Below are 12,503 nucleotides of genomic sequence, written 5' to 3'. Positions count from 1 at the left end.
GTTGATGCTAATAAGCATAAACACACCATTTTCTGACTTTAAAAAGTCATGGTTATGATATGCACAAGAAAGTTTTCGGATATCATCCTTTAAAATCATATGAAGTATTTAGATTTTAAAAACAACAATAGTTCACTTTAATTGAAGAGGTGGATTTGATTTGACTCAAATAAATCAAACTCAAATTAAAACAATTTTAGATTATTGAGCTGAACTCAACTTTCCATTGATGTTGATGTCAAAGTTTGTCTCGACAATAATTTTTTTTTTCTTTTCTCCAACAAATCTTCTCATTCTTTGACGTTACTCTTCACCACCTCAATCGAATCAAGTTTGAGCTCGAGCTAACCATTCTATATTCCTGTCAAGCTTGAGCTGACCTTTATTCAAGTTCAATTTAACTTGAATCTAACCCTATTTGGTTGTTTTCCTGATCCGGCTCAGTCATTTGATTTGGACAGTGAAGGTAGCAAAGACTAATGAGTGGGTGCTTAACAATACAAGATCTTAGTAGTTCCAGAATGGAATTTTTGTTTCACAAAGGAAGCATTTGACTTGGCATTTCTAATGCCTATGGCAGATCAGGGCTCCATCCTGGAAATTGACAGCAGAGCATCACAAATCATTTGTTTATTGGGAAACAAAAACAATCTCAGGAATTAGTAACATTTTTCTGCAATACGACCTTACACACTTGTTTCTGCAGACTAAAAAGATGTTTTTGGTGTGTATCCATGAATCTACAAATAGGGGTTTTATCCACAAGAATTTGATATCATCACGAAGGAGGATATCTTCTATGTGCTAGGCGTTTTAATTTCACTTTCTGAATGAATCCCAAAGCACATCTAGATCAACATTACCTCCTGAAAGTATAATTCCTACATTTTTGCAATCTTGCCAAGTGGGATTATTTCTGAAAGTGTTGGATAAAACAGCGGCGAGACCTATGGCTCCACTAGGTTCTATGGCAACCTTCAGAATCTCATAGCATAGTCTCATGGCTTCAATTATCTGCTTGTCTTCCACAGTAATAATATCATCAACAAAATCTCTTACCACTGGCCTGCAGAGGAATGCATACCAGCATAGATGAGAAGTTGATATCATAAAAAGAAAATTGATTTGCAAATGAAGTTAAACACAACCAAAGGTACAAATGCAGTCCTACATATCTCTGACAGCTCTCATGAACAAATACATACAAGAAAAGAATAAACGCAGAAACAAATTTCTAGTCAGTATGCAAGAAATAAACACTTGACAAAAAATGAACTCTCAGTGCATCGATTGACAGTGATGAGATTGTCCTTACCAGGTAAGATCTCCGAGACAAGCTCGGAGCCCATCAGCAACTGTGTTGGTTTCAGGCAATGTTACAATCCTACCAGCTGCTTTAGATTGAGCTGCATCATTAGCGCCCATTGGCTCAGCGGCCAAAATTCGAATAGCAGGGTTGATGGACTTAGCTGCCAGTGCCACCCCTGATATTAAGCCACCTCCTACAGTCGAATTTTTTAAGAATAAAAAACCAAAAAAGAAAAAAAAAACTAGTGAAAATTTGACCCTAAAATATTGTCAAACAAACCACTTATTGGAACTACTATACAGTTGAGTTGAGGGACTTGCTCCAGAAGCTCCAATGATATGGTACCCTGCCCACTGCACCCATAAAAAAAAGGAAAAAAGAAATCAAACACATCATAATGTATTCAAATTCACAGACTTCCCTGCATACAAACATTTCTGCATGATATATTAAGAAAGTTCCCTCCAGGACAAGAAATACAGAATACAATACAAGTCAGAGTCCATATAAAGGATTTATTTCAATACATACACTGATAAAAGCTGCAGCTAAAGCACAATGAAAGTTGATATTTTACTACGCTATTGCTGAGTAGAACAAGTTAAGTCATCCTAAGATTCTGTTACTAATAGGGCAAACCACAAGACAGACTTCGAGTTATACATATTTATTGGCAGAAGAAATTGCCACTGCTCACAAGCATCATCCTTTCCTCAATTTAACCAAACACGATTTTCCCAAATAAAAAGGAAAGAAAAGCTGAACTAAGATACAAAATGTACTCTGGAATAAGCAAATAAAATCAGATGGACACCGAAAACAATGCGACTTGTGAATAAACAATATCCATCAATACAGCATTAAGATCATTATTTGATTTAAAACTTAATAGTTTAGAATTCTGCCAAGGAATAAGTAAAATGGTAAGATTCAGTATTGTACCTTATTATGCGACCATCGTTATATGGATGTAGAAGAACAGCACCAGTTTCTTGCAACACCTTGGATGCAACACTCTCCCTTGACTGTAGTGTGACTTCACTCCATATAATCTGACCACCATAGCGCATAACATTCTCAACTTTGCATTTCGGAGCATTTTTCGGTACAACTATATAGGCTGGAATCCCCCGCAATCTCGCGGCCAAAGACAAGGCTGCAGCATGATTACCACTAATTTTGAAAAAATACAATCAGGAGACATTCAAACATCTCAACAACCTTAACAACAAAGCATCCAATAAGCTCAGTAAAAACCTGCTATGGGTTACAACCCCCTTAGCAGCTTGATCATCATCAAGAGATAATACTGCATTGCAAGCACCTCTGAATTTGAAGGCTCCACTATCAAATGAAACAAAAAAAATATAATTAAATTTGTCACAATAAAATGTGCCCATTTAGTCCAGTTTATTTGACCAATATTATTAGATTATTGGATTAAATCAATTATGATATGTTTAAGATAGCATATGAGAATAATCTAATTGTAGATTATAATCACATTTTGAAATTATTTAACATAATCTAAAAGCTAGTAGGACGAGCTATTTTTTCAATTATAAAATTTAATTAATTTTTTTACATATTTAAACCACAAGCTAAAGAATTAGACATATTTAACTCGAGCTGGATTCAAGTCGAGCTAGTTTGAGTTCGATTACCAATTCGGTTCGATTGAACTCAATATAAGCTCCCCTAGGTGAGCTCGAGCTTAAGTTTAAGCTTTGGGGGTGCTATTTGTCAAGCTTAAGCATGAGAAGTGTTCAGCTTGTCAAGTTCATCAACTTGGAGGAGCTTGATTTCGAAACAGTTAAAACGATATTATTTTGACTAATATGCATCAAAACAGTGTCGTTTACTATAGTCGAACTCGAGCTTGATTTTAGGAGAGCATGTCGAGCACCAACCTAGGTTTGAGCTCAACTCCCTTATGCTAAGCTAAATGCAAGTTGGCTTAAGCTCGAACTTGATTTAACTTAAATTCAATCTTATCTTAAACATTTTAACACAAATAATCAGTTTTTAAATTATTTGTTAATCTGTCACAATTTGATTAGTGATTTTTTGAAATCTAACAGTCATAGATTATAGCAAACATGCATGAATGATTATCACACAACAAATTATTCCTATAATCATAGCTCAATAATCATAAGGTTTGCTAATCAGGCACAATTTAAGAATCAATCTTACAAAAATAATAAAAACTGATTAATTCAATGCAAAATCGTTCATTTTTCTCACCCCTTCTGAAAACATTCACATTTAAAGAATAGACTCCTTCCAGATATTCCATTTAGAGACTCGGAGGACAGAACTGGAGTTTTGTGTATGTATGAATTGATGCGTTTATGTGCTTCTTTTATGGACGAGATATCAGCGGCATACTTCTTCTCTTCCTTCACTTCCATCTCTACATAAGGGTTTATAGATGATTTTGAATTTCACAATATTGGAGAAATTTGAATATCAGAATTGCAAAAATTAAACAATTTAAAAAATTAATATTAGAAGTTAAGTTCGAAACAGAAAGCAGGCTCAAATAGAGCAAATCCATGCGAAAACGAGCTCAAATGAAGGAACTTATAATATTGAAAAAGAAAAAATGATATAATACAAAAACTTACAGTATTTGGAAATGATTTGGATCCCAGAAGAGAGAAAAGAACGTTGACTCTTGCAGTTATATACAGTTCTTTGGACTTCACTCTCTGCGATGGAAATTAAGGAACAGACATGGCGAGTACACAACTGGGGTTCCGATACGACGTCGTTTCGTAAACACCTTGAAGCCATGCCTTCCCAAACACACGCGCGCGCACACACACATAAATATATATATATGTATAACATTATCTTGAATTATCGAATATAGCATTTATTTTATAAAAATAATTAACTTTCAGACTTAACTTAGAGGAGGTATTTGGTTTGAATAATATTTTATTATTAAAATAGAGAAAATTATTTAGAGGATTATTAAATATAAATGATTACTATTTTTGATAAAATTTGATAAATATAAATAATTATTGTGTTTGATTAATTAAAATAAAAAATACTAATAAATTATTTTACTTAAATGTCTTTGAATATAATTATTTTTAAATATTTTTATATTAATTAAAAATAAATGTATTTTTATCTTAAAAAATTAATAAATAATAATATAATTATAATAAAATCAAGATTATTTTAATAATCTTTTAATATATAAGATAAATATGATAATCAGATTATTACTTACATTATCTGTCACATCAATATTGGTAATATAAAATTACTATAATATTTTATTATTGACAAATCAAATAAGGTAATATAAGTAATAAAAGATATATTACTAAGATAATTTTTAAATTTTTGTAATCAAATGACTCCATAGGTTCTTCAGGTATTAAAAATATTTAATAAATACAATTAAAATTATTTATTTTATTTTATTTTTAAAATGATATAATTAATTTAATAATTTCGATATAAAATATTAAAAATTTAATTATAATCTAAAAATATAATCTTTTTAATGAAATAATTTAAAAGTTATATTCTTTTCATTAGAAAAAAAAAAGGCAAAATTTTCATCCCTTCAAAATAAGAAAATGTAATAGTATAATTCATTTAAACATTGTTAAAACAGTTTATTACGAAGCATATGTGATGGTAAAATCTAATTTAAGATTTTAATAAAAGTGAGATCTCAACTTTTGCGACTTGCAAGTTTGGATTCAATTTGAGCAAACTTAAATATGATTTAACGTAAAATGGGTTAAATATTAACTGATATTATTCGAACTTAGTTTAAAAATGATTTAATTTTATATTTGATTTAAATAACTTGAATTCAAATTTATGAATCTACTCAAACCCAATTTATTTATTAGGTGAGTCTAATCTTTTCTTATATTCGTATGTAATTTACTCTATCTAAACTTAAATGTGAGCTTAAACAACTCGGACCGCCATATAATGTTGCCAAAGCTAGCAAACAAAGTCATTGGCCAAATGGTCGCACATGTAGATTTCTTGAACATCTTATTAGTCTTTCAACAAAGTAACCGACCAAAACGGCAACCTGATGAGAGAGTTGTTACCACCAGGCACCATCATTTTCGGCCCATCAAATTCCTAAAAGAAAAGATTCCGCCTTGATGATGTATGTCTGTTTACCACCCTCAGCCACAAGTTTGCAAGGCAAACGTCTTCCTGTCGTTTTGCTTTTGCTTGCTTGTCCTTCACATTCAAGTTAAGGTCATAATCAATCAGCCAACCAAACCAAACTATTCGCTGATTCGGACAAATGCATACCAGCTGTTTAATTGGAAAAAAGAGTATTACTGACGGAGTCTAGATACTTTGTTAAAAAACAGGGAATTTGAGCTGGCACTGATCCGTCCGAAACCTATCCGATGCCAGTCAATTCTAGGTAGGAATTGAAAATGACAATTGGATACCCAACTGTTCCGATTCTGGGCAGACAATAGTAGCGAGCGTAAAAGTGAGCAAGTTTGGATATCTTGTCAGAAAAAAGAACCGAATCAACTAGTTCATGAAAATAAAAACCAAACCTGATATAAATCGTACCGACCAGTTTCCCTGAACCTAGAATGGAGCCTACCTGATATAAATCGGTTCCAGGTAAAAATCAAAACTAATAGTCAAGTATCCGACAATTCTAGTTCCATATGGATAATTTGTTAACCCTGTAGTAGCACTTGATGTGAGAAAGAAAATTACCAGACCCAGAGATTTTCTCATTTAGTTTAGTCACTAAATCAATATCTTGGAAAACAAAATAATTATACCACATTTATAATAAACTTTCTAGTATATTGAATTTTTTTTACACAACTGGTTGCTTAAGCTCCAAACTTGGGAACCTTAGCTGTGGAGACTTGAGCTAAGAAATGCTCTGCTACAATACGGCGCTGGATCTTACCAGTAGCAGTCCTTGGAACCGATTCAGTGATAAAAACCTTCTTGGGGACTTTGAAACTTGCGAGATTTGTCTTACAGAATCGCAGTACCTCTTGCTCATCTATGTTTGATCCTTCCCTTGGAATCACTGCACAATTAATCTGCATATAACATGGAGATCAGAAAATTAGCAATCTGGGTTTGGCCGAGTGAAAAGGATGGTTGCTTGCTCTGGCTTACCTCTTCACCATATTTATCATCAGGAACTCCAAAGGCAACAGCTTGAGCAATATCTGGATGTGACTGAAGAACTGCATCCACTTCAATAGGTGATATTTTCTCGCCTGGAAAAAATTAAAAGGAATGTTTGAATTAACTGCAATTAACTAGTGATTATGCAGGATTGTTAGATATTGAATTTCCTATCCCACTCCAAAATGAATGAGCATATGTTTTATATACTAGTACGTATCCTCTTAAGTGATGTGGAATAACCCACAATTTTTTGACACACCTAACCTATTTTCTAAGAGATGTAGGACACATTAGATCATTGGTTCAACACTTCTCTCAAACAGTTATTTGGATGAATAATAAGTTACTGATTGAACATTTACATCAACCAGTTATTTTTCAAAGAAATGTGGGACAACCCTTAACCTAGTGTTCACTTTCTAAAGGATGTTCAACAACCCACAACCTCCCCCTCAAACATTGGATTATTGGTTTGACTTTTATATCAACCAGTTATATTTCAAAGGGATATAGGACCCTCTCATATGTTGGGTTATTGATTCGGCCTTCATATCAACTAGTCACTTTTCAGAGACATATAGAACAACTTCCAATCTCCTTCTCATCCATTGAGCTATTGGTTTGACTTTCATGTCACGCAATCAATCTCGTCAACCAATCACTTTCTTGAAAGGATGTAAGACAACCCATAACCCACCCCCACACATCAGGCTCCTGATTTTATATTCACATCACCGGCCACTTTACGAAAGGATGTGGGTTATCCCTCACACGTCAGTCCACTGGTTGGACAACCTACCCAGTTTCCAATCAATATGGGACAAATCAACAAGAATCAATAACAGAAATATATACCTCCCCGGTTGATGAGCTCCTTGATCCGACCCACCAAATGTAAATATCCATCAGAATCAAAAAACCCCACATCTCCTGTGTGGAACCAGCCGAATTGAAAGGCCGTCTTGTTGGCTTCAGGATTATTTTTATAACCCTTGGTCACATTTGGTCCCCTGATGCAGACTTCCCCTTTTTCACCAGCCGCTTGTATATGACCCTGCTCATCCAGAATAGCCATTTCCTGTCCCACTGGTTTCCCAACTGAGCCGGCCTTGTGAGGACCCTCTTGGGGTAACGGGTTGGAACACATCAAATGGGACGCCTCAGTCATTGCGTAAGCCTCAAGCACCGGCGCCCCAAACGCCTCCTCTAGCCTGGACAATATACTCGGCGCCAAAGAGGCGCTGCAGCTTCTTACAAACCTCAGCTTGGGATAAGTAGGCTCGGGCTTGTTTTCATGGCGGTCGAGGACGATTTGATGTATTGTGGGGACCGCCGTGTACCATGTTGCTTTGTATGAGGTCATGTCTGACCAAAACGTTGAAGCAGAGAAACGGCCTGCTGCGGGGAGAGTGACGGCGCCTCCAGCGCCGAGTGAGCTGAGTAATCCAGCCAGTAAACCGTGCACGTGAAACAAGGGCAACACGATAACGGTGGAGTCTGAGTCGGAGAGTTTATACACCGATATAATATTCAAAACAGAGGAAGCCAGATTGAATTGAGTCAAGGGGACTCCTTTCGGGCGGCTTGTTGTGCCGGAGGTATGCAGGAAGAGTGCCACGTCGGACGAGTTATTGACGAGCTGAGCGACGGCGTCAGGATTTGGCTCGGCGTCGGTGGATGATGATAATCTAATCTTAGAATCAGAGTCGCGAAGGGTGGCGGTCAAGTGAGGGATGGTGAGCTTGGAAGCCGCGGCTTGAGCTGCTTTATTGCCATCTTGTGGTGTTAAGAGAAGCCTCGATTCTGAGTCGGAGAGATAGAACTCAAACTCCTCCGCTGTGTAAGCCGCATTCAGCGGCGCTGCGGTGGCTCTACACCGAATAACCGCCAAAAACATTACCACAAACTGCAGAAATACAAATTTTTTTTAGGCCAAGAAAACAAATTAAAATAAGGCAACACACGAACATCATAAATTTCCTTTTTCTTCCGATGGGTAGGTGAAAGATCGAAATTTTTTTGGGACTATTTTTTTGATAATCCAAACAGAGCATATATATATATATAAAAGGCAACCCACCTCGACGGTGTTAGGGAAAGTGAGAGCGACAACATCGCCGGGCTTAATGCCGGCGGCGATAAGAAGAGAAGCAGCATAATCGATGAGTTGTTGCAATTGAGCGTGTGTGAGGTCTAGTTTTCCAGAAACAGAAATAGCTCTCTTGTTCGGGAACTCGGCTGCAGCTTTCTTCAACAATCCAGTGAGACTGGTATTCTCCATTTTTCCAGAGAAAAAAAAAAATACAAATGATTCAAAGCAACAAACAAATGAATGGAACGTGGTGCCGAAAGACAGATGCGGGGAGTGTATATATATAGGGGAGGCGGAAACATAGTGGATGCAGCCGGGCAGGTAGAGGTGCCACGTGGCAGAGAGGGGATGGATGGACAGTCAGTATGAGTGTGCGGTATCGTGTTGTCAAAAGTATTATTACACATTTGGACGTAAGGCTGCTGTTGATTGGTCTATGCTTAGTAGGATCTTATTTCACAAAGTGACCAAGTGGGATTCTATTCAATTCAATTCACAAATTTGAATTGAAATTATCATCTCTGTACAGAATTTGGACAATCCAAACCCTTACCTAGAGAATTGTATGGTAATGACACCAGTCAGCAAATCACCATGGCATGTGAAGTTGGCTCCAGGTGTGAAATTCACTCATACCTAAGTTGTTTGTCTATAGTGACATAATATAATGCCCATGAGTTGTACGCTTTTGAAGGCAGGTGTAGAGGCAGTATCTGGTAAAGGCTTTACTTGGGAAATCAAAGGTACAAAATTATTAAAATTATTAGTCATGTCATGTGATTATAATCCAAATATATATTCCTAATTTTATTATAAATTATATATTAAACTTCGATACAGAAGAAACTTGTAGTAATCAACTTTTAAAATTTGTTATTTATGATTATTCGTGTTCAAATTCAATTTCAAATTGACTTAGTCAAGTTTAAATTAAAGATTTGATTTATTTTTATAAACAAGATAAGTTTGAATCAATTTAAAAATTCGAATTTGAACCGACTCAAATCAAATTAAAAATTGAATTGCTTTTAGTCAAGTTTGAGTTATAACTTGTCAGTCTCAAATTGAAACTTGTTTAGATTCTGTACAGATTGTATCTGCCCTATTTGTGATTCAAGAACTAAAACATGATTTGAGCAAACTTATAAAGCCAGTTTGGATCCATTTTTGTTGGTTAGAAATATGATTTAAAGTTTGCTTCTGTGTTTTTGTTTGCTTATCATTATTTTCCAGTGGCATTAAAGTTGTGCATTAATGGAATGGCTTGCCCTTCTTGCTCGTCAATGAAGATACTGCAGGCATAGTTTTCAGAAATGGAGAGGACATGAACAAGATTCATCTCCAGGTTGATGGTACAAGAACTCATAATTCCACGAGAATGATTGGAAAGTCACTTCAAGCTCTCCCTGGAGTTCAAGGCATCGACATGGGTCCTGAACTCCACAAGATCTCCCTTTGATATAAATCTGCCTTGACAGAACCAAAAGACTTCATTGAAGTGTTGGATGTAAGATTTATACCAGATGAATTATATAAAATCATGCAATCCTAATCAAAAGAATCTACATATAAATTATAAAATACTAAATTAAATTCTTTTGAATTATAAAAACACTTGGAACTTTAAGTAATTTGGATTTATAAAGCTACTGAATTATCTCTTGAAGTGATTGGTTTTTTACTTCTGAATCCTCTTGAATAACAGTTTTTAATTTAATAAAAAAAAAAACTATATTGTATTGATTTTAGAATGGGGTTTAATTGGTTTGTTTTATCAAATCAAATTATAATTAATGTCAGCCTGGCTAATCAAATTATAATTAATGTCGCTAGAAAGTTTTCTAACAATGGCTCAACTGGTTCTTGTTTCAACTTTCTAAGGTCTACATAATTTCGGAGGATGGGGGAGTGTTAGAATAAAATAATGAAATATGGGCAGATGAAGAGAATTAAGAATAAAGATAGTATCTCAAAAATTTTATCATATAATTTGTAGGCAAAGGAAATGAACTAAGAACAAGATACTAAAAAATGCAGCTTCAATTCTCCATTAAATTTATCAACAAGACACACATATATATAAGTAAACAAGTGAAAAAAAAATGTCACATTATGATTTAGTGGCTATTAACTACACCCACTAATAACACCTACTAACAACACCCACTAACAACACTATTAAATTAAATTTTAAAATAAATTCAATCCACTAACTATACCCATTAAGCTAAAGACTAGGATAAAATTAATCTACTAACAATACCCATTAGACTAAATATTTGGACACATTTAACTAACCCAAGCCATAAATAAAAGTTAACTTTGCATCAATTTTTAACATTCCCCCTTGATGCAAAGTCAGCAACTCCAAGTGATGATCGAAACTTCACAAATTTGGAGTAACCAAGTCCTTTAGTAAAGCCATCAGCGACTTGATCATTTGTTGAGCAGTACTTCATCACAATCAACCCTTCTGCCACGACATCTCGAATAAAATGATGACGAAGCTCAATGTGCTTTGTTCTTCCGTGAAACACTGGGTTCTTAGTCATTGAGATTGTTGCTTTATTATCACAAAAAATCTTTGTAGCCTTTGCTTGAGCTTGGTGTAAATCTTCCATAATCCTCCGCATCCAAATTGCTTGACAAGCAGCTGAGGTTGCAGCAATATACTCAGCTTCTGAAGATGATAATGTTGTGTTTGCTTGCCTTTTTGAGCTCCATGACATAGCTCTTGAGTCAAAATTGAAAATAAAGCCACTTGTACTCTTTCTGTCATCTACAAAACTTGCCTGATCACTGTCAGTGAAACCAAATAGTTTTAAGTTAGGAACTGGTTTGTACCAAATTCCAAAATTGCTTGTAGCGAAGAATTCGCTTTGCTGCCCCAAGGTGATGTAAGGAGGAATTATGCATAAACCTTGAGACTAAACTGACTGGAAACATGATATCTAGACGGGTATGAGTTAAATACATCAACCCTCCAACCAAACTTCTGAAATACTTCTCATTGGCCTTTGAGGTTCCATCATCCATTGTCAACTTCTCATTTGTGTTCATGGGAGTAGAAAACATCTTACAATTCTGCATATTAAACTTTTTTAACAAATCTAAAGCATATTTTTTCTTGTGAAACAAAAATACCATAATCAGTTTGGCAAATTTGCAACCCAAGAAAATAATGCAATAACCCCAAGTCTGACATTTCAAATTCATTAGTCATGCTCTTCTTGAATTCCTTAATAAGAATTTCAGAAGAACTAGAGTAAATAATGTCATCCACATAAACACAAACAATGAGAATATCGTCTCCTTTTCCCTTAACATACAAAGTGGGTTCGCTGCTACTACGATAAAAACCATTATCATTCAAATAAGAATCAAGTCTACCATACCATGCTCGTGGTGCTTGTTTGAGTCCATAAAGGGCCTTCTTGAGCTTGTACACTTTATCTTCTTTTCCTTCAATAACAAAACCTTGTGGCTGCTCAACATAAACATCTTCAGCCAAGTAACCATTCAAAAAAGCAGATTTCACATCAAATTGAAATACATTCCACTTCATATGAGCTGCCAATGCTAATATCAATCTTACAGTCTCAAATCTAGCAACATGAGAGAAGGTTTCAAAGAAATTTTTATCATACTTTTGAACATATCCTTTAGCCACCAACCTTGCCTTATGTTTTTGCACACTTCCATCTGCATGATACTTCACTTTGTAGATCCACTTCACACCAATTGCTTCTTTTCCCTTTGGCATATCAACTAGCTCCCAAGTGTTATTTTTTTCAATAGAAGTCATTTCCTCCTTCATAGCTATCTCCCAATCATCTTTTCCACATGCTTCTTCAAAACTCATGGGTTCTGTCACTAAAAGAGCAAATGTATTAGAGTCATAAACATTTTCCCAAGGTTTTACCTTTT

General features: G+C 35.1%; 2 protein-coding genes across 2 annotated transcripts; both read right to left on the bottom strand.

The window, feature by feature from the left end:
* Nucleotides 1–615: 615 nt before the first annotated feature.
* On the bottom strand, nt 616–4,099 carry LOC123203952 (serine racemase). The gene is made up of 7 exons (XM_044620448.1): nt 3,940–4,099; nt 3,557–3,725; nt 2,567–2,653; nt 2,252–2,482; nt 1,589–1,662; nt 1,316–1,502; nt 616–1,066 (listed from the first exon to the last, which is right to left on the bottom strand). The coding sequence occupies exons 2-7, from the start codon at nt 3,721–3,723 to the stop codon at nt 820–822; spliced, it is 993 nt and encodes a 330-aa protein (XP_044476383.1). The 5' UTR covers nt 3,724–3,725; nt 3,940–4,099; the 3' UTR covers nt 616–819.
* A 1,934-nt stretch (nt 4,100–6,033) lies between these two features.
* On the bottom strand, nt 6,034–8,847 carry LOC123204590 (probable CoA ligase CCL9). The gene is made up of 4 exons (XM_044621332.1): nt 8,565–8,847; nt 7,340–8,390; nt 6,470–6,573; nt 6,034–6,390 (listed from the first exon to the last, which is right to left on the bottom strand). Exons 1-4 carry the CDS (start codon nt 8,763–8,765, stop codon nt 6,172–6,174), a joined length of 1,575 nt encoding a protein of 524 aa, XP_044477267.1. The 5' UTR covers nt 8,766–8,847; the 3' UTR covers nt 6,034–6,171.
* Between the last annotated feature and the right edge of the window lie 3,656 nt (nt 8,848–12,503).

This window comes from Mangifera indica, chromosome 20 (genome assembly GCF_011075055.1).
Source record: "Mangifera indica cultivar Alphonso chromosome 20, CATAS_Mindica_2.1, whole genome shotgun sequence".
NCBI lineage: Eukaryota > Viridiplantae > Streptophyta > Magnoliopsida > Sapindales > Anacardiaceae > Mangifera > Mangifera indica.
This window is presented reverse-complemented; position numbering and strand designations above follow the sequence as displayed.